Genomic DNA, 22,459 nt, shown 5'->3' with positions numbered 1-22,459 from the left:
TAAAACCACAAATTGTTGCTTTTATGCTTTGTTTTTCGCACAGATTTAACAGATCAAACAGGTGTGGTATGCACATTAGACAAAAATAGGAGAGCTATTTTAAGTATTTATGCTAAACTAAGTCAGTCTAAGACAATCTGCTGGCTTTAGCTTCTGATTTAGCTTACATACATGACTGAGGTATTGATCTGCTTCTCATTTAATTTTCAGTAAGAAAGTAGATAAGCGTATTTCCCATAATGTTAATACACATAGTTAATTATACCTACCCTGTTAATTCATGTTAGTAAAGAAAACTAACTTAACATAAGTGCCTTATTTTACAGCCTGGATCTAAATGGAAAATTACTTGTAGGTCCTGTCTGGAAAACCAGTAGGCTATTTCTGTTGTAATATGTGTGTGTGTGTGTGTGTGTGTGTGTGTGTGTGTGTGTGCGTGTGTGTGTGTGTGTGTGTGTCATTGGTCACAAGAAACAGGCACATACAGTACGACCATTTTTGGTCCTTGCTCCCTTTCCATCGTCACACTGTCATCCTTGCCCTTCAGTGAGGTTCAGCTCAGACAAAGCAAAGTCTGGAAGAGATTCAGACAAAATTGAAGGATCAGACAAGATAGGGAGGAGTTGCAGAACTGATAGCTGACCTTCACACGAGGTTTCACAGGGATCCCAATCAAAGTTCAGAAGCTTTCCTGACTGAGATATCTCCTTTTTCACTCACAAGGGAGTGGCAGTGTATTGTCACTTCCTAATCAGAACTGGTGTGAATTGATTGTGTTTGCACAAGGATATTATTTATTCATTTGTAGACTCAATGACTTTATTCATGTTGGTCCATTTCAACAACCTGATGCTGACTGTGAATTCACACTAGACAAGTACTACAAGAGCCTAAACAGCAGTTTTTTTTACACAAATTCAAAGAGGAATGAGGACACCATTCATGACGTCTAGACTTATTACACATACATAAATAACCCTCACAAATCCTCCAAGGCCTCTAGGATGTTTAACAAATCTTGTTATGTTGAGTAATGTTGGAGCGGACGTCTGAACAAGGTTAGGATTCCTCACATTCCCCAGTGAGAGAGCAACATTTGTTCTGCATTATCAAGAGTTTAGATATGAGCTCATTGTTCCTTTTTAAGAATTAGCAAAGTAGGGCACAGACAAGCTGGGACTTTATATATATATGGTACAATAGTGACCTCTAATGGTTATATTGCAGAGTGCATTAGGAATCTGTGCTGATTCTCAAAGGATTTCTACCAAGGGGATGTGGACATCTTGTTCACAGCAGATTTTGGACACATTAAAGCTCAGATCTGTTGACCTGAGCTGGAGATGATCAATTATACTTTTGTATCCCCCTGATTGAACTACTGATCCTTTTACTTCCACTGGCAAGTCATCGCTGAACTGTCTACAAATAATCCAGAGCACTGCTGCTAGGTTGTTAACCAGGTCCAGCAGGACAACACACATCACACCAATTTTTTATTTTATTTTTTAAACTTCCCATCAGGTTCAGGATTCATTTATGGTATTCTTTCTCTTTTTCTGGAGTACTCCGTGGTCAGGCACCTGAATACATCTGTGACCTCCTTCATCCCGAGGTCATCAGTAGGTCTCGCAGGTCTAACCAGGACTTGGCTGTCCCCCGCTCTAGACTTAAAACAAAAGGCAATCATGCCTTTTAAGTAGTGGCTCCAACACTATGGAACTCTCCCATTAGGTATATGGTCTGTGGTCTACTTAGAAACTTTTAAAAGAACAACTGAAGACCCATCTTTTCAAAATGGCCTGTTCTTTAGTGCGCTTCTTTTTGGGTCCTCAGTAGCCTATATTTGCTCTATGTCTTTTCTTTTACTATAATTGTGTTGCTTTTGTTTTCATTGTTTGTATGGTTTATTGTTTGTTTTATTGTTTTATTGCATTTTGTGAAGCATTTTCCTTAATATTATGTGCAACATCAAATAAACGTATTATTATTATTACTCTACATCATATGTCACACATGTCTCATTGACTAAACCTGTACTGGTTTAGTCAATGTGAAAAGAAAGTCTAAACAAAAGACTTGATCAAAGGAGCAGCATCTAGCTGTGAGGCTGCAACCAACTGAATACACCTTCCCCACAAAGTCTGTCGTAGAATCCACAGTTGCCTTCAGGTAACGTAAAAATGTGAATGGCTCTCTCTAAAACAAGTCTTTGGTTTGTCAATTCTGGGCTATTGTACAAACATGGCAATGCAACATATGGCAGACTCCATGGAAGAGATCTCCTAATCTGTGAAGATATATAGGGCTCACTCTAAGCTAACGAATCAAAACAATTCTTAGTTTCAGGTGATTGTAAACTAATGAAAACCTAATTATGAATATTTAACAACAAATGCTATTTGCATTCAGGTGTCTGTAGCCAATGATGCTATTTGCAGTCAGGGTGGAATAGCCAATTTATAAAACATTTATCAATCAAGCATTTATTTGTCACATGGAATTATAGAAGGTACAGCTCTGGTGAGCTGTGATCCCGTCAACTCCTTTAATGCATACACTGTGATTTAGTCCCTTTTTGCATCTTTTTACATTGGTGGCTGCTATTTTATAATTATTTACGATTATGGGTGGTTCTGTTTATCCATGATTTCTGGTTGTGGAATGATGGATCTGCTTACTGCTCCTCTTGAACACAGGCAACGCTGCACTGCAGCCACCTCTGAATGGTGTCTAGCGGTAATCCAGAGAGGGAATGGGACAGCACCTCACATTCCCACTGACACACCAGTCCTTATTCACCATAAAACACACACCTTCTCTCCTTGTCACACCTGTTCGAGTTCCCGTCCGGACCAAAAATATGGAGCGTGGACTGGTGGCTGGAGAGGTGCCAGTTCACCTCCTGGGCACTGCCGAGGTGCCCCTGAGCAAGGCACCAAACCCCCCAACCGCTTGGGGCGCCTGACCAAGGGCAGCCCCCTCACTCTGACATCTCTCCACTTTGTGCATGTATAGGTCCTGTTTGGTCAATGAATGGATTCCCCTCCTGTGCTTGTATACTGGGACAGGGAAAATCGACTTAAACGTGCATGTAACGTACTGACTGATTCACACCCCCGACTCCTGTTTGAAACTCTTGTGCTTAACCCATCCACCTGCCCACATCTTACTACCTCTATGGACTGTGTCACTCTTTGTAGTGCATCACCTGACTGTCTGGCAGTACAAGTTATGACCTTTTTTAGTAAATTTACCACTTTAATCTCAAAAAATATCAGCTAGTATTAGCCTTAACCATGACCTCTTTGCCTTAACCGTAACTGCCTTTGACCTTGATGTAACAAATAGCCACCTAGCCAATCACAGCTCACAGTGGGATCCCTAATAGCACATCATAGGGATGGTTTAAATAGTTGAATAACCGCAGAATGACTATTCCTACCCAGGGGCAAATAGACACTCCAATATCATATTCCAATTCTGCTGATAGTTTCCCCTAAATCCTACACACTTAAAAAATCCTACTTGAAAAATGTGAACCATAAAGGTGAGTGAATCAGCAACCTCAGCACTGAAACCATAGCAGACATATGAAAGAAGTGCTGTGGAGGTGTTGAATGGTGCAAAAGGAAAAGAAACAGCCAGCAAAAAGAAGAGAAGCAACTTGTGGACCAGCTTCAACCAAATATTTCCTGAGTTTAAGACAATCCACTAAACACAGGGAGCTATATTCAATTTGGGCCTGACAATCCAGGGACCTGGTGTTGTGCAGGTTGACACAGTGGTATGAATTTCTGGATAACCTGCTGTGGTAGAAGAATGCTATTTACTGAAGTGAAAGTAGTGATGGGCCTTTTTCATGGAAAACATTTTGACCTGGCATGTCCCTGATTCTAAATTACCTGTATTATTAATACTATGGAAGTACTGGCAATAACATATCTATTTTTCACTGTATTATTTTGATCGATATCTATATTACTACTATATTGTAATTATGATGCTTTTCCAATTCTCTTTGATTTCTTTTATTACCATTACACTAAATGGTATTACACTGCTGTTGGGACTTGCCACTTGCCACTACTGAATAGTGTGTGTGTGTGTGTGTGTGTGTGTGTGTTTGTGTGTTTAACATATACGACAGATGTATAACATTTAATACTTAATTATTTTCTCATGTATGTTTTACTTAATATTCATACCTGTATACTTACATATTGTATTAGCCAATACCTATACACTAAAAGGGATTTCCAATTAGGGTTCGATAAAGTCTCATCTCATCTCATCTCATCTCATCTCATCTCATCTCATCTCATCTCATCTCATCTTATCTGACTGTAAAAAAAAAGCACAAGTATACAGTAAAATAATAAAATGAATGATGACCAAATTCCACTTAGCCGCTCCAGTTTCAGGATCCTGGTATTGTGCATGCTGGCTCGCTGTCAGTTTATCATGGTTTACTGGGACAATTGAAGACAACAGAATGCCCCAGGAATTAGTCCTAAAAGTGAGTAAGCATTTTACCACTCACGGTTTCCTCATCTCAGTCATTGGGCTTGTGGTTAGATGCCTGAAATAAGGTCTGAAATTAACACATGTTTAAGAGACTTTCATGTTTTGTTTAACAGCATAAAATATACCAGTAAATATCTCACTCAGAAATTTTGAAGCTTTTTTGGTGTTTTAAAAAAGATGGTTGCTAGCAAGTGGCTAAGTGAGACTACAGACTGTTATCGCACCAAACACAGCTTTACAGCCTCAGTGTGGTGATGACATTACGACATGTTACTGTAGTGTAGTTTGCTTATAGCCTAATGTTAGATTTTTACTACTGCCGATTGCATTTAGTCTTCAAGAATCATAGAAGTGGTGTTCATTTGTGAAGATTATCTTGCTGAACAAAACATGTTGGTATCCTGAATGTTTGTTTACCACAGAGTTTATTTCTGCTATAATCCAAAATTTAAAGGAAATATCTCATAGGCTTTTTGATGAGCAAACCAGGGCAACCCTAACTTCCATGTCAGCCTACAGAAAAATGTCATCCCTGTGGCACTCTACTGAGCCATCATTAATATTATTAGTAGCACTTGTTACGTGATGTCATAGTCTGCAGTCCCCACTGCTGTTGTACAGTCTGATGGCAGTGGAAACAAATGAGCGCCTGAAACATTTTGTTTTATATCTGGGTGGGATGATCCTGTTATAAATAAGCTGCCCATCTGCCACAGCTAATCATGGAGAGGGTGAGAGTGATGGTTTTGACCTTGTCTTTCATCCTCCTCCCTTTGCTAGTTCACCGCCAGAGGTAGCCTACTGTAGGTAGTAGCATAAAGTACTAAAAGTACTTAAGTAGCCTACTGTAGGTGTACCTCAAAACTGGAGCTACTTAGATTGAGTACCCTACATGTTCTGAGTTGTTTTCCATCACTGGAAACTTGGAATTGAAAAAAGCCATTATTAATTATATCAATTAGCCAACACCTGCTTTTCTTTTTTACCATTAAAAGGTGATAGAGCAAGGGACAGTTCTACATTTTCTGGTGTGCAAAGGCTTTGTAAAGGCCTTCTACACTTACATTACACAGACATTTTGACATTTTATATTTGGATGATAATGTTTTATGGTAACATTAGAGTTGGGCCTAAACTGATTTAATAAACATCAGGAAACAAACTGCAATTTAGTCCTTATCAAAACAAGGAATCAAATGTTAGGTTAACATTTTGTAGTGTAAAGCAATTGAGGGAGGATAAGTTTAAGGTGAAGGCAACAGTGTTGGGAGGGTTACTTTTGAAATGTACTAGGTTACAGATTACCCTACAAGCTACCCTGTTAAAAATTGATATGCAATGTAGCAATTTTAATTACTTCATCAAAGTAATGTAACATTATACATTTGATTACTTTTCGATCACGTTTCTAACAAATGTTTTATAATGACAGTAATGTCTGGAAATAGGCCATGACAAGAGCAGGCATCCCTGCACAACAAAAAGATGCAAAGCAACAGAGTGAATGTTATAGGCCTACTTTACTTTTTGAACCCTTTTGTAATCACCAACATTTTGATTAGTAACTGTTAATTTATTACACAATTTCTCAGTAACTGTAACTTCTTATAATTATATCAAGTTTCTAATTTAATCACTGTAACTAGCTACATGTAACTAGTCACTCCCCAACTCTGATGTAACGTGGGTGTAAGGCAGATGTCGACCTGCCGTCCCGCTAAGTGTATAAAAACTACATTTCCCAGCATTCAGTTGGAGTTTGTCCACTGGCATTAAACAAATTTTCACAACAATATATTTGAATTTATCCGTCATATTAACGCTTTTAATTACTGTAAATACATACTGAAGCAAAAATAGTGTGTTAACGAAATAAAAATATATTTTCACACAGGCAGCACTGTACCATATGACCAAGCGGAAGTCGCCTCTTCTTCCTTTCCTCCATTAGGTGAGTACGTGGTGGGAGCGTGTCTTATTCTGCTCTCCGCAAAATAGACAGTTTTAAAGTTGTTTTACAGAAATACTGACCCCGAATTTATACAGATAATACATTTTTATTGGTTAATTTACAGATCGCAACCATGGGCCGCCGACCTGCCCGGTGGTAAGTTCTGTTTTATGTCATTTCAGAACAGGGCCGGTTTGGTCACACTCAGAGGAAAATGGCAGCGGCTCCGGCTCGCACCATGTGCACTGCACTGTACTGACATACAGACAAGCCTTGTCGACAAACCGAGTCTGTGTCTTTTTATGGTATTTGAAAACACATGTATGCCACACGGTACTAACCGTAGTTAACGCCCGCCTTTAGCCACATTTTTGTAATGATTTTTTTTCACTGATAGAAAACGCCGAAGTTAGCTTGTTGAAAGTGACTTGAGCTAACGTCAGCTAGCATGAAGCTAGCGCTAGCACACTAATGCTGATCCCTAACATAGCCACTTTAAATGTTTTCATGTAAAGTCCCGTTACACATCACATATGTAGTAGCAAAGCTCCTAATGACAGTCTTGGTTTGGTTTTCAATGAAGTTATCAGAGTAAGATGACAATGTGAATGTAGTTGACTGCTACAAGCCTGGTATCAGTCACCTTAGGCATCTGAAATATTAATAGAATTGTAATAATAGAGATTCCATGAAATCCCTTTTCGATTTCTGTTGGTGTAGGAGGCCGTTCTGAAAAACAATGCATTCACCATTTCTTTCACATTGAAGAAAAAATGTACAGCTTCTGTGGGGCTGTGATGTCGACTTGTAATGGAGGCCCTTTAGTATCTTGAAATAGATTTATCATCTAGTGCATCAGTTATGTCTTTCTCATTAGCAAATCCCATGACAATGTCAAAACCAACAATTTATGTGCCATACTCACTATTGTAGTGTCTATCCATATGTCTTACTATTGTAGTCGATTGTTTACCAAAAACTTGACTTAAAAACGCAGCCTCACTGTTGCACTGTTACATATTCCTTCATTACATCAACACACAATGTAGTTTATATTGACTCAATTTCACACTCACGTCCTGCTGCTGTAAATACTGACAATAAAACCAATTGTGTGTTATTCCACAGCTGAAAATAGTCTCTCACAAATGTACTACTTTTTTTCTGTAGTGAGTAATGTTAGCTAAAACCTATACTGAAACTGCAACAACTTTGTTAAATAAATCATATTAAAGCAACAGCAGAAGTCAAACATTGTATGGGTTGATGGTTACATTTAACACTGTCTCCACAGCTACCGTTACTGCAAGAACAAGCCCTACCCCAAGTCCCGCTTCTGCAGGGGTGTGCCTGGTAAGCTGCCTCCATCCTTTACTCAACAGTGTTGTTAAAATGTAGGAAGTCAGGAACAAAAGCGTGCAACCGCCTTTTAAGCATTGCAGTTACTAAACTAGTAGTATGTTTGAAAATACCTTTCTGTTTAAAATTGCAGCTTCCTGCTGCAGTGCCTTTTTGACTTCAAACTAAGTGCTTGTTACAGAAGTGTTCTGTGGATAACCCTGCAGCTTATTAAGCCGACCAGCTCCGCTACAGTGTGATTCTGGTGTGCAAAGGCTGCAGACAGTGACTCTTTGGTTGTGTATGTTCTCAGCTGGGAAGTGCTGAGTGCTTTAAGGGACCACTGAGACAAAATGATGATGATGTCCTTAGACTAGTGTTAAATGATAATCCACTGCCTCTCCCTTTGTGTGATGTTAGTTAAACTGCTATGTATGTCTCGAATGACTAGATGTTGCAGTCGATATGAGAGTTAATCGGAAACTCCAATGTGTCTGTGGTCGGACAGTTTAAAAGCTGTCACTCATAGTTTTTTCTTTGTGTAGATCCCAAGATCAGGATCTTTGACCTCGGCAGGAAGAAGGCCAAGGTAGATGAGTTCCCACTATGCGGCCACATGGTCTCTGATGAGTATGAGCAGCTGTCTTCTGAAGGTGAGGAGTCAAGAAGCCACGACTAAACACACAGATGTATATGTGAATTAGAACCTTTTTATAAGGTTTATTTTCTGTTGAGAAACATAGAAATTAGGACACTGTTCGTCTTACATTAAACAGAGCCTTCCACTCCTGTGCTGCAGCAAGTAACCATTGATTTCTTAAGAAAAAAGTAATAAGAATGAGAATTGGTCTCAATGTGAGAAACTAAATTCTTATTTTCCCTTATAAGGTCTCAAGGGGTGCAGGTAGAAAGGATTTCTTTGTGTTTGTCTGCAGACTGTAAATGCAAAGTATAGGTGGGCATGTGTGTTTGCAAGTTAAACAAAAGTCTGTGTGGATAGTAGGGATGTAACGATACCAGAAACTCACAATATGATATTATCACGATAAAGAGTCCACGATACGATATATATCACGATATTTATACAAGGGGAAAAAAGAGAATTTATTGTTAAAAATAGCTATTTTATTCAAAAATAGTGCATGTACACTGTACAGCATGTTATTTTTAACTTGGAAGCGTATCATAAACAAATCAACACACAGCTGAACATGTGCTTTCATTTCCCCCTATTACTGCTAGGCAGGCAGCCATTAAAGTGCCATAACAAAGTCATGTCAATTAAAACTATAGTGACAGAACATGAAAATGGAAACATTCAGTATTTTTTAACCTACTCTGAACAAAAGTAGTGTAGTACTATTACTAGAAAGTCATCTGAATGACATCAAATTATGAGGATAGAGTAGTCTTAATATTCATCAAATATACAGAACTTAGAACAATCAGACCCTGCAACAACAACAAAATTAACAAATCAGAAATAATGTAAACTCGATAACACACAATCCCTCACTCACAGATACACAGAGAGACAGAGAGAGAGGTGGGTCAGAGTTGGAGGCTGAGAGGCTGAGCTGCACGAGTCTGCTCTCTCCTGCGCGTGCAGTTGCATGCAAAGGATTATGGGGAATGTAGTCGCACAGTCATATTACCGGCTCTGTAGGAGAACGCAGCTACATAACTACCGTGGCATTCCCACGATGGTATCGAGAATTCATTTTATCGTGACACCGATTGATAGTTACATGCCTAGTGGATAGATCTGTAGATACTGTGAGGTACATGAGAGTGAATGAAGAAAATAACGCCTAAGATGTCACTCACCATTCCACCAGACGGTATTTATGGTAGAAGCAAGTAGTATACCAAGAAAAAAATGAAACTGTCAACAAAACCAGGCAGGCAACACACTCTGAAACGCCCCCGGTGTGGTTTAACTGTACAGAGGACCGAGCAAAATTGTGTCACGGTCGTATCACGGCACCAGTTGGAAACCAGGGGTCAGAAATAACATTGATGATAAATAAAAAATAACACTCGAATATATTTTACTAAACAAATGTACTTTAATATTGAGGTCATTGGTGAAAATTCATATGGCTGAGCCCATTTCTGTTATGTAGTCTAAGCTGTTCTCACCTTGAGCTGGTCTAATGTTCCATCTGAAAATGGAATTACCTTTTTGTGTTTAAGAGTTGAAGCTTAATAGGCTCATTTTTGTTTTTGAACTCAGACCCATAGGTGTAGCTCTGTATTCGGGAATCACAATGTGAGCTGGAACAATAGTGGAGGGTCCTGTTTATTATTATTGTTGATGAAGACAAAAAAACATTATCTCAAAATGATTTTGTGCATTCCTTAAAGGCTTAAAGTCTTAAGCTTGAAAAGTTTTTGTCACATACAGCAGACATCTCCTCACGATCCGCTAGCTACATGTCCTCTGAATGTGCTGTGAAAAAGTCCGGTCTCTGTAGGCAGCCCAGGCTCCGCAAATGGCAACAAAAACATTTGGGTCCAGGCTGCACCAACCAGCCAGTGCGAGACCAGCGAAAGCAAGCACACACACGTGAACATGGTGCCCATATCTCACGGTGTCGTGCAAGCGCGCACACGTGAATGCAAAAACTTTTCAAGCTTAAGAAGACTTAGAGAGCCTTTAATAGTTTTTGTGCTGCGATCACCAGTTTATACATTTCATTTAGGCTGCCATGTAGAGTGCACTCAGTACACTGTGGCCAATGTAGTTAATGTAGCGATAACATGCAGATTTTGTTTTTGTTTTTTTACCTTTCCATAGATTTGGTGAAAGAGACTTTCTTTGGTTACTACAGGCCTAGAAAAATGGCATACTGAATCGCAATCACAGTATTAGTCCAAAACAAATGTAATTGGATTTTCCCCCTATCAGCCCTACTTTAATGGTATATCCAGTTGCAGTGTCCTGCCTCCTCCTGTGATTACTCCCCACCTTCAAAACGTGCAGAGGAGGTGCACAAATAGAAAAACTAATCAATTAATGCTGGAATTGTCTTTGTTAAATGTTCTCAGTGCAAGCTGAAGCTGGGGCACTAATGTCAGTTCGATTTCCCCACCCTCCTTTTTTCCCTTTCCTCTCCACCCCTGTGTAGCTCTGGAGGCTGCCCGTATCTGCGCTAACAAGTACATGGTGAAGACCTGCGGTAAAGATGGTTTCCACATTCGCATGCGTCTGCATCCCTTCCACGTCATCCGTATCAACAAAATGTTATCCTGCGCTGGAGCTGATAGGTGAGCATCTGTTGCCTTTGTGTAAATGGTTGCTGTAGGTTTTGATGGAGTGAGATGGAGAGACTAAAATATCTGCTTGTCTCCTTCTGGTTGTCAGGCTCCAGACTGGAATGCGAGGTGCTTTTGGTAAACCCCAGGGCACTGTGGCCCGTGTGCACATTGGTCAGGTGATCATGTCCGTGCGTACCAAAGCCCAGAACAAGGAGCACGTGGTGGAGGCTCTGCGCAGAGCCAAGTTCAAGTTCCCCGGACGCCAGAAGGTAAACAAGCATGTCACCTGCCTCAACACTGAAACCTGCAAAGGGAAAATATCAGCTGAGTCGACATGCATTTGGTGATGTGCTAGTCTGATCTGATTGGTATCGGGCTGATTATGTTTTGTACTCACCAGGATTGGCTATATAGAGCTCAGTCCGATCCTTTGTTTTATGAGGGCTATCACAGGTGTTTTTACTCGCAGAGCTTTCATGCACAGCAACGCAGTGTACACCCGTCATCAACTTTCCATCTTTTCTATTCTCCACTCTGCTGAGCATTGTGTGTGTGTGTAAGAGCAGGGACTCCACCCGGCCCACCGCAGAACACCACACCATAAATGAAAGCAAAACACGGTATAAGACTTCATTTACCTGAAGTTATGAGCGCTCAATTCATTTCAGCTCAGTATGAGAGGTCTCTTGCATTTTGGTGTCACCTGTGGCACATGCTGTTTCACCACCCTGCATGGAGGAGAGACACAGAGCAGTGGAGCGACAAAGACAACCTCACTCACCCCGCCACTGCAAGCACAACAAAAGCAAAAGTCAATAAGAGAAATTTATTGATGTAATCTGTGCAAAAGATGTACAGACCACTGACCCTAACCCTAACCAGAATAGTTAATTCAGATAACCCAGGTAAAGGCTCTACTGAAGCAGCAAACACTGGAGAATACTCAGTTGGAGCTCAGAACTCAGCTTGGATGCAGGGACTTTTTCTTAATGCATTGGAGAGCTTTTCACTTCTCAAGCATATATATTGTATTGATTTTAGTAACTTTAATGTACTTGAAGTGTGTACTGTGCTGTATGGTCTAGGAAATGCAAGTATCGGATCTTGGTCTGACAGATACTTAATGTTAAATGACCATGACTGAGATCAGGGAAGAAAAAAAATTGACTGGGACATCCCTACATGCATTCCTTGTGCTATCACAACCTAGCTCTGCAGCTTATTAAGCCGACTGGTCTCGCTGTAGTGTGATTCTGGTGTGCAAAGGCTGCAGACAGTGACTCTTTGGTTGTGTATGTCCTCAGCTGGGCAGTGCTGAGTGCTTTAAGGGACCACTGAGACAAAATGTTATTCAGACTTAGTCTAACTGCAAATGGATTTAACTTGTTTTTTTTGGTAACACTTAATCATGCTTTTTGGCCTGTAATTGTACTTGTTAGTCTAAACTGACTTCTGTCGTTGTACTCACCTTCAGATCCATATTTCCAAGAAGTATGGCTTCACCAAGTTCAACGCCTGCGACTTTGATGACATGATGGCTGAGAAGCGCCTGATTCCAGATGGCTGTGGGGTGAAATATATCCCCAGCAGAGGCCCTCTGACCCGCTGGAAGGCCCTGCACGCCAACTAGAGCTATTGCAGGATTTCCCTGATCAGACAACCAATAAAAGTGGGTTTGATTACAAAATGGACTGTGGTGATGGTTTTGATTTATATCACATGATTCCGACATTAGGCAGCTATATCCACAATTTGGAAGAAGAATCGAGTCACACTACATTTTATTTATGTAGCCCAATAAGGCAAAACCCAAATGTGCCCTAAGGGGCTTTACAGTATGTACCATATGTGACCTCCTAGGTCCTCAGACCTTCATTTAAACGGGGTATTTATGTGAAGGGATGCCTTGGAGCTGAGCAAGTGGTATGAATTTTTTGTCATACTTCTGGTGGTAGAGTACACTTAGGGGGTTCATCCCAAATCAATTCATTTACATTAATCCTGATGTACGTAAAGCAAAGGGGAACATCACCCAAATTAAGAATTCCAATGTATTATTTTCATGGCCTCGGAAAGTTTAATCAGTATTTATGAACATGAGCTACTCTCGAAGCCAGAAACCAGGGGCCGTATTCACAAAGCTTCCTAGAGCAGAAAGTTGCTCCTAGTGACTAAATTCTAAGGAAATTTGTAGAATTGTGATGCTTTCTTAGAATGTCCCCTTAAAGTCAAGACTAGGTCCTTGTAGAGAAAGTTATTCACAGAGCATCTTGGACCTTACAAGAGCTCATAAGGTGAAAAACTGTTAGTAGAGAGGAGGACTTTTAAGAGGCTTAAGAGTTTAAGGAGAAAATGGCAGAAACACAAAGATCAGAAATATTCTCCCAACGCTGGATGACAGTGAGAAAATAAAATGAGATTTGATTGTGCAGGGATGTGTGGTTGATGTCATTAGGGATACGCACACATATCCCACCCAACGCTATAACGGCAGAAATAAAATGGTCACAACACTAAGATATTTGGAAAAGTGGAAAAATGCACCAGTGCAGCAGTGATGACTTGGGTATGTCTCAACCTTCCATCAGCAGAGTGATCACACTGACAATGATACTTTCACAGTCAGCAGTTCATTTCATTTCCACTGGGTGTCCACACCTTACATGCTCACAGAAGGGCGTGTATGACAACCGATCACATCTGTTAAAAGAATGCATCATATACCTAGCAACAGGATCAACCTCACCCCCTCACTAAGATAAAAGTTTGTCCCTGCCTTGCTCAGAACTTTCCTGAGTGACTTCTAAGATAGGACTCCCCACTAAGTGTTACAGCTGAGTTAGGAGCTCTCAGAGTATTCTCAGAATGTTTGTGAATGCAGCCCCAGAGAAGTAAGTCTCAAACTTGGGATGTCAAGTACAGAGTTTTACGTATGGAGGTGCTCCACAGACAATGAATGGGAGACTTGCATATTTTTGGACCGTCTTAGACCAGGGGCCAGTGACCTTTTCCATCGAGCCATTTTTGGACAAAAAAATATCTTTCTGGAGCTGCAAAACATTTGAGTCTTTTGACAGTGACACAGCCTATTAAGTCTAAAATAGCATATTGACATTAATAATAGGCCTAAATAAGCATTCATTAATGTTTTACCAAAATGTAGCCACTCTGCAATGTGCAGTTTATGATTATTTGAAACTTACACTTCACTGTTGGTGGAGAAAGCTAATAAAGACACTTGTGGCTCCAGAGCCACAGATTGCCTTCCTCTGTCTTAGACCATAGGAGGAATTATGTATGAATTTTAAAAATGGGCGAAGTTCCCCTTTAACTATCAAACATCACAGATAGGACTTGGTTTTGCATGGAGGATAAATTCTCAGACTACTTTTAACTATGCAACATATAAAAGATCTAAACCTGTGTAGAGATGAGATCATAGAATTTAAAAGCTATAGTTCTTGTGTATTAGCAAATAATAGATGCTGAAAGATGACAAATGGTTGTACTTGTTTCTCAGAAGGTAATTAACCCCTCAGACTTAATGTGGTACACTTTTACCACATTGATTAGTTTATTTTAGTCAGTTTTCTAGTGATCAACAACAAAAAATCTGTACAATTTTTACCTTAAAAACCAATGGATTTAAAGCGAATGTAAACTTAACGATTGTAGATTCACTTTTTCTTTTACTTTTGACGTGCCCAAGTTCTAACTGGTGCAGCCAGTTTAATAGTTATAACAAGGGTCACCTGTGTGAAACTGTGATCTTGATTGAATCCATGGAAAACAATAGCCTCGGGTGTTTTTTAGTTTTAATACTTATTAAACACTCATAAGCACAGCTTATGCATACTGTACACTAAAAGACCACTTAGTGTGAGCAACAACTAGACCACCTGAAGATGAGGAACAGTGCAGTAGAAAGTGCTAAAAGAATGACAAGGGGACTGGAGAAAGAAGAGTCTGAGACTGTGCTAGTGGAGTTTAAAGGGAGGGTGCCCCCTACTGAGCTGTACTTTATACTTTATACTGTACTTTATTAGGTACAGGGTGAGAGAGTATGTGCCAAAACCCATGAGATGGTTTAACTGCCAAGAGTTTGGATATGTAGCTAAGGTGTGTAAGAAGAGGGTGAGGTGTGTGAGATGTGGAGGGGGAGACCAGTATGGAGAGTGTGAAGAGGGAGTGAGGGTGAAGTGCTGCAATTGTGGTGGAAACCATAGTGCAGCTTACTGGGGGTGTGAAGTTATGAGAAGGGAGGCAGAGGTGTAGCAGATAAGAAGGAAGGAAAGAGTCTCATATGCTACTGCAGTTAAGATAACATAACAGGAGACGCAGGGGAAGGAGGCAGGATACAACAAAGAGCAACTGGCAGTGAAAGAAAAGCTAGAGAGTGAAAAAGAGTGGACAGAGCAGAAGAGATTGGTGACATTCATAACGGGAGTGGTAAATGCTACAGCGGATATCCCGTCAAAGACCAAAAGGATTCAGGTGTAAGTGAAAGCTGCAGAGCACCTCCTAGGTATGAAAGGATTGAAATGGGAGGAAGTAAAGGATGAACTTGAACCCAGTGGACAGGCAAGTAGCAGTCAAGAGTCAAGATGAGTGGGTGGGTAATACTAATAATAATGCTATTCCTTCAGTGGAGTGTGAGGAGCCTGATTGCAAACAGACAGGACTTTAAGCAGTTTATAGACAGTAGAGAAGAGAAACCAGACATCATGTGTATTCGGGAATCTCAGCTGAAGCCTAACCTTGATTTTGTTATTTATGGATATGTGTCAGTAAGAAGAAATAGGAAGGTGTGGGTGGAGGTTGTGTAACTTTTGTAAAACAGGGAATCCCCTATAGAGTGGTGGGTGTAGGACAGGAGCAGGAGTATGTGACAATAGAAGTGTGGGGTGAGAATAAGAAGTTTGCAGTCATAAACTATTCTAATCTGTGTAAAAGGTTGGAGTTAAATAAGCTTGAGGAAGTAGAAGGGCAGGATAGGAATAATGTGATACGGTGTGGGGATTTTAATGCAAGAATGTGAAGAATAGGAATAAAGCGTTCAGATTAGTTAAAAGAATACATAGTTTACTGGCAGTGTTGCAGTATAAGCAAGCCCAGGCAGTGGTGAGGAGAACAATAAGGCAGACGAAAAGGACATACTGGAGGAATTACTGTGATTCTATTTGCAACACCCCACAGGTAGGAGAGGTTTGGGGAATGATAAGGAAGATGGGTGGAGACAAGAGGGAATGGAGCTATCCAGTGTTGAGTGATGGTGAGGGGGTTGCAGTAACCAATAAGGAAAAAGTTGAGTTAATGGTCAAACTTTTGTAAGTGTGCATAGTTCAAACAATCTCTCTGAAGAGGGGAGAAGAGGCAGGGAGGACACTAAGGCAGAAAACCTGGAGGCACTGCAGAGGAAGGAAAGCGTTGAAGATGAGCAAAATGTCCCATTCAGCATGGGGGAGCTAAACAGGGCCTTGGCCAAAACAGGAAAGACTGCACCAGGGAAAGATGGAATTTGTTACATCATGTTAAAACATCTAAGCGTGGAGGGCTTATGGAAACTACTGTGTCTGTTTAATGAGGTATGGGAGGAGGGAAAGATTCCAGAGAGCTGGAAGGAAGCAATAATTATCCGGATAAGGAAGCCAGGGAAGGATGATAGCAAACCAGCAAACTATAGGCCTATTGCACTGACATCAAATGTCTGCAAACTGATGGAGAGGATGGTCAATGAGAGACTTACGTATTACCTAGAAAAAAGAGGTATGGTGGCTCCTTATCAGAGTGGGATTAGGAGGGGAAGGGGCACTATGGACCCAGTTCTTTGCCTGGAGGATGATGTCAGGAAAGCCCAGGTAAATAAAGAGACAGTGGCAGCAGTGTTCTTCGATGTAGAGAAGGCATATGACTGATGTAGAGAGAGGGCCTTATGATTAAGCTGCACAAGCTGGGAGTAGGAGGGAGAATGTTTAACTGGCTCATGGACTTTTTGAGGGGAAGATCCATACAGGTTAAAGTGGGATCTGAAATGTCTAGCCAGCATAGGGTAGAGAATGGGACACCCCAGGGGAGTGTGGTCAGCCCTACTCTGTTTTCTGCAATAATAAACGATATTTTTGTGACTGTAGCAGGGGACATGGGAAGATCTTTGTTTGCAGATGATGGAGCTCTATGGAAAAGAGGGCAGAATGAATGGGGGTTGAAGTGGGGGTTTAAATTCTCAGTTGAAAAGACAAAGTATATATTATTCACAAAGAAAAGAACCAGGGCAGAGTATGTGGTGAAGATGTATGGAAGTAACCTTGAGAGGGTGGAGAGTTTCCATTTTCTAGGAGTGCACTTTGACGCAAGACTGACGTGGAGAGAGCATGTGAGACAGGTGGAGGGGAAATGCAGGAAAGTGATAAATATCATGAGATGCCTAGCAGGGGTGGAGTGGGGAGTGGACGTTGTGTCACTGAGATATATATATGTGTAGCTCTAATAAGATCAAGAATAGACTATGGGAGCATGGTGTATGGGTCAGCAGCAAAATCTGTGCTGGAGGGGCTGGACAGGATTCAAGTGTGGGCTCTGAGGGTGTGTTTAGGGGCAGTCAGAACATCTCCAGTAAGTGCTCTTCAAGTTGAAGCAGGGGAAATGCCATTTGAGCTACGCCGGAAACAGCTGGCAGTAAACTACTGGATAAACTTCAGGGGGCATGAAGAGAGTCATCCAACAAAAAAGATACTAGAGGCATGCTGGGAGAGAGAAAGGGCACAAAAACTAAGTTTTGGCTGGACAGGACATGCAACAGCAAGGGAGTTGGGCATGTATGAAGATGAGTTTAGTCCAACTGTAGTATGGCCTGTGATACCTGTGTGGATGCCAGAGCCTATGGTGGTTGACCTGAAAATGCTTGAGCTCAAGAAGAGCAGGGAAAGAGTAGATTTGGTGAGTGAATTCCATGAGTATGGGGAGAGCAAGTACGGGGACTATGTGCAGGTCTATACAGATGGGTCGATGGATCCAGACTCAGGACACACAGGGGCAGCAGTTGCAATACTGATTCACAGAGGGGAGATGTGCAGAAGGACAACTAACAATCTGAGTGTATTCTCTGTTGAAATGTACGCCATATTGATGGCTTTGGAGTGGGTAAGAGAGAGGACAATAGACAAGGCTCTAATCTGCAGTGACTCACCATCAGTGCTTCATAGTCTTAGGGCAGGAACATCTAAGTGCAGACAAGATTTGTTAAATGAAGTATTAGCAACACATACAGCAGTGAAGAAGCAAGGTAAATAGTGGTTATGTGGGTCCCTGCTCACATTGGCATCCTGGGAAATGAAAGGTCAGATACAATAGCCAAAAAAGCCATAAGGAAACATAGATGTACAGATTAGACTGGAGGCTTTGATGTAATTGTGTACTTACTTAAGGAACTTTTCTTACCTACCTGCAGCTGTCCTGATTAATGAACGGTGAAACACACCTGATGCACTCAGTGACAGCATGTCAGTGATTGGTCATTAGACACACCTGCACTGCAGGCTTGTAATCAGAGGCACATTGAACATGAACTCACACACTGAGGAAGGCCGGATGGCCGAAAGCGCTCTGTGTTGAGCTTTTTTCTGTATTGAAAAGATGACAAAATAAACTAACTTTTCTGCATTCTGGAGGTGTGCGATCCCTATTTTTAAAAAAAATTCAGATTAGACTATTAAGAACAGAGGGGAAGAGTATTGTATGGAGGGAGATAATTAGAAAATGGCAGCAGCAGTGGGACCAGGAGATCAAAGGAAGACAATTATACATCCATCAGAATAAAGTTGGCAGTACAAGGAGAGGAGGAGGGGGGAGGAGGAAAGAGGAGACGGTGATCAGCATGCTAAGAATAGGACATACACAGCTTAACAGCACATTATACATGATAGGGAAACATCCGACAGGACAATGTGACAGATGCCAAGAACCGGAGACGGTGGAGCATGTGATGGTCAGATGCAAAAAGTACACCGGAGAGAGAGCGGACATGAAGGGAATGAAAACAACAGGACTGACAACAGAGACACTGAAGAACATACTGGAGTGTGGAGTGAATGGAGGGGGAAGGGGATTCTGTATCAGCTACCTAACAACAACTGGACTGGTGAAAAGGATGGAATGAAAGATGTAGGAGCAAGGTAGACCCAGAAGATGGCGGTAATGCAACGTAACGGATGCCAACCGCCGTAAAACTCCGAAGAAGAAGAACCATACACGCGCCAGTAAGAGAAAGAACGGTAAGGTAAAGAGTCTTTTAATTATTAGAATTAGACAACTTTATTGTCATTGTACTAGCACTAGCAGTACTAGCTAGTAGCTAGCACTAGCATTGAGTACCAAGCCGCTGCGTTTACACGCGCCGCCATCTTTATTATCTTTCAACACGTGTGTTATGTTCTCTAAGATGCAATTCTACGTAATGTATCGAATCATAAGGGGGACGTCTATGTGGGGAATCTCGGCATGGTGGGTTTAGCTACATTTGTTGTGTAAAAACAAGGGCATGATTGGTATTAACTTAACGTTAGCTGCTCAAGGTCTGTTGTGCTCACTTTGATCAATGTATGTGTGTAAAGAGTGTTAATGTTGGTCAGAGACTATTACTGCCCTCGCTTGATGTGTTGGTTAATTTAGATGTGTAGTTTGCAGCTGGGTTAATATGTGTTCCTCTGCTTTTTGGTGTGTTGTGGTGTAAAACATCTGTGCACACACTCCAATTTTTGGTTCGCCTGGTCTCCTTGTGTATTAATGCCTGTATAGCCTCAACCCTGTACTGCTCAGTCAAGTTCTATACATCTTTTTTTCCGGAGGTATTCTAAAAATAGTAACGAGAGTCGTCTCATGTGGTATACGACATGAGCAATCCCGAGGGTTAACCGGGTCAGATAAATAACGTATCCATAGCCCCGGGTGTCTGCCAAAAAATGCATTTGTATTATGTTTTAGTAATGCAGAGCACTAATACACACACACATGTGGATACATAAATAGCTGTAGTGCCTCCTCCATCATGAGTCCTTTAGATCGGTAAAATATAGTTGATGTTCAGTATGTTTTCCAGCTATCAATGTTGACTGACTTCTCCTTTTTCAGATGCACCCCTCTATTTTGAGTGACGAAGCCAGTCTGGGGCACATAACCCTTTCACCATCCGAGTTTAGGTGTCCTCTCTGCCCCAAATTTAAAACCAAAAATGAGAGCGCGATCCAGAGGCACATGAAAAACCATACGGAAAATGCAGTTCATTTCCATGGTATGTTGATGAGAAGTGTCTGTTTGAGATCATATACTTCTACATGTAACAGTAATGTTTAATATGTGTTTTTGCATGTATAAGGTTGTCATATTTTAACCAGTGTTAAAATTAAGTTGCACTGCTTTGAGGTCTGTGGATAAGCTTGGCAAAGAAAGCAAGTTACTTTCAATAGATCCCCACTTGTAGCGTTTTGTGGAGTTGTTGCACCTGTTGAAATGGTCATAACGGTTTCAATTAAGGAAAAATACAATCATAAGTTATTGTTTATAAGATGTAAAGTAAATTTTTGTTTCTCAGTTATAATATGATGGTTTTTAATACAAATTTCTCTCCCTTTACAGAAAAGATAATCTGCAGATGCAACATGCCTTGCCGTGATAAAGGTCATTTCCACTGTCCCTTCTGTGACACAACTGTAATTCGTAAAGACTTCGTATCACCACATGTGACTGAGTGTTTTAAAAAATGTGTTGTGGTGGTGCCACCTCTTCATCAGTCCTCACCATCATCATCTGAGGACTTTATTGCGCAATCACTGGATCATTCATATGCACTTCCCCCTTCAGTGTCCGCATCAGCTACAACCACAGAGCCTCCAGAAGAAGCAGTCACTCACGAACTTCCATCTTCCCACCTCTCCCACCCTCTATCTCAGATAGCATCACCCAACACCCCAACAGTTGTCACAGATCAGTCACCCCCAGCTACAACCACAGAGCCTCCACTTCCATCTTCCCCCCCCAGCTACAACCACAGAGCCTCCACTTCCATCTTCCCATGTGAAGTGCCCTCACTGCACCATTGTATTATACAAAAAGAATTTGGCATTACATATTCAAAGACGACACAGTCAACAAAAAGATATCACAACCAAATCTCATTTTAAAAGCACATGTGTTGACCAAAATAATGGCGTTTATGCAGTCAGTAAAATTGCTAAGGGTTTCAGCGTACCGGTGGATGTGCTGCGGAAAACATGGGGCCAGCATGTCACAAAATGTGAGATGGAGGACTGTCGGCAGTATCACCTACTTGTTCAAAGGAGTGGCCTGTCTCATAGCTTGTGTCACCATATTCGGTCTGTGGATTACTGTAACACCACTGCCAGTGAGGGGCCACTGCAACACCAGGTTCTTTCCGAAAGGGTGGAAAACAAGTTTTGTGGGGACTCCAAGGAGGACTTGTGCAAAAAGAATCAAAAAGAAGCTGAGGAAGCTCATGTCCCTTTGTCAGTGTTGGTGGAACTTGGTTGTTCGCCAAGTAAAATTTGTTGTGTCCATGGTTTTCAGTTGTTTTGAATGACCTGATAATAATCTGCATGTTGCAACTGTAGCCCAATAAATGAAAGTGCTCTCCTTATTTAATCTTTGTTAAAAATTAAATCAACTAAAATTCATTTGTTTGCTGATTTTTTGCAATTTTTGTAGATTTAACTTGTTGGGGTCAATGTTATTCCAAACAAAACATGATTGTATTTAAAATAATTGCTGAAATATTATTATTATTATTATTATTATTTATTTGTATAATGTATATATTTATAATTGTTGACTGCTTCAAAGTTTGTAAATGCATTGCTAAAATAAATAATATAAAAAAGACAGACTTAAAAAAAACTGACGAGGGAAAACAAAAAAACAAACAAAAAAACTGACTTCCGGTATGGACTTTGGGTATGTATATATGCAACTTCCGGAAGTAGGAGAAGATGGTTAGAGGAAGGGGAGCAGAATACTGCATTATTTTTTTCGACTTGAAACATTTCATGCTAAAAATAACACAATACAAAGACTAAATATTGATGGAGACATTACAGATGGCCCTTGGAAAATAGCTAAATATTGTTCAATTTTTTATACCAAATTATATGAATCAAAATACAGTGGTGTGAAAAAGTGTTTGCCCCCTTCCTTATTTCTTACTTTTTTGCATGTTTTCCACACTTAAATGTTTCAGATCATCAAACAAATTTAAACATTAGTCAAAGATAACACAAGTAAACACAAAATGCAGTTTTTAAATGAAGGGTTTTATTAATGAGGAAGAAAAAAATCCAAAGCTACATGGCCCTGTGTGAAAAAGTGTTTGCCCCC

At 40.7% G+C, this 22,459-nt stretch overlaps 2 protein-coding genes and 2 non-coding genes across 4 annotated transcripts in view; all 4 read left to right on the top strand.

Moving 5' to 3' along the window:
- The first annotated feature begins 6,505 nt into the window (after positions 1-6,505).
- On the top strand, positions 6,506-12,764 carry rpl10 (ribosomal protein L10). The gene is made up of 6 exons (XM_050065833.1): positions 6,506-6,634; positions 7,773-7,831; positions 8,362-8,469; positions 10,948-11,086; positions 11,184-11,346; positions 12,552-12,764. The coding sequence occupies exons 1-6, from the start codon at positions 6,612-6,614 to the stop codon at positions 12,705-12,707; spliced, it is 648 nt and encodes a 215-aa protein (XP_049921790.1). The 5' UTR covers positions 6,506-6,611; the 3' UTR covers positions 12,708-12,764.
- On the top strand, positions 8,038-8,170 carry LOC126403610 (small nucleolar RNA SNORA70). Its single transcript, XR_007571337.1, has one exon. It is a non-coding gene; the product is annotated as a small nucleolar RNA SNORA70 (small nucleolar RNA).
- LOC126403609 (small nucleolar RNA SNORA70) lies at positions 12,290-12,422 on the top strand. The gene has a single exon (XR_007571336.1). It is a non-coding gene; the product is annotated as a small nucleolar RNA SNORA70 (small nucleolar RNA).
- Positions 12,765-18,962: 6,198 nt separating the features above from the next.
- Positions 18,963-22,459, top strand: part of LOC126402120 (uncharacterized) — a 7,112-nt gene continuing 3,615 nt past the window's right edge. Inside the window, exons 1-3 of the mRNA XM_050063827.1 lie at positions 18,963-19,347; positions 20,204-20,363; positions 20,708-21,145. Of these exons, the coding sequence (XP_049919784.1) occupies positions 19,285-19,347; positions 20,204-20,363; positions 20,708-21,145 (661 nt within the window). The 5' untranslated portion in view covers positions 18,963-19,284. The remainder of the gene's footprint in view (positions 19,348-20,203; positions 20,364-20,707; positions 21,146-22,459) is intronic.

Source organism: Epinephelus moara, chromosome 16 (genome assembly GCF_006386435.1).
Source record: "Epinephelus moara isolate mb chromosome 16, YSFRI_EMoa_1.0, whole genome shotgun sequence".
NCBI classification, from domain to species: domain Eukaryota; kingdom Metazoa; phylum Chordata; class Actinopteri; order Perciformes; family Serranidae; genus Epinephelus; species Epinephelus moara.
This window is presented reverse-complemented; position numbering and strand designations above follow the sequence as displayed.

Bases quoted from the DNA above. Each gene is read 5' to 3' on its own strand.
- rpl10 (XM_050065833.1), top strand. From the start codon at position 6,612: ATGGGCCGCCGACCTGCCCGGTG. The intron at 11,087-11,183 runs GTGAGCATCTGT...TCTGGTTGTCAG, and splicing joins TCCTGCGCTGGAGCTGATAG to GCTCCAGACTGGAATGCGAG. The intron at 11,347-12,551 runs GTAAACAAGCAT...ACTCACCTTCAG, and splicing joins AGTTCCCCGGACGCCAGAAG to ATCCATATTTCCAAGAAGTA.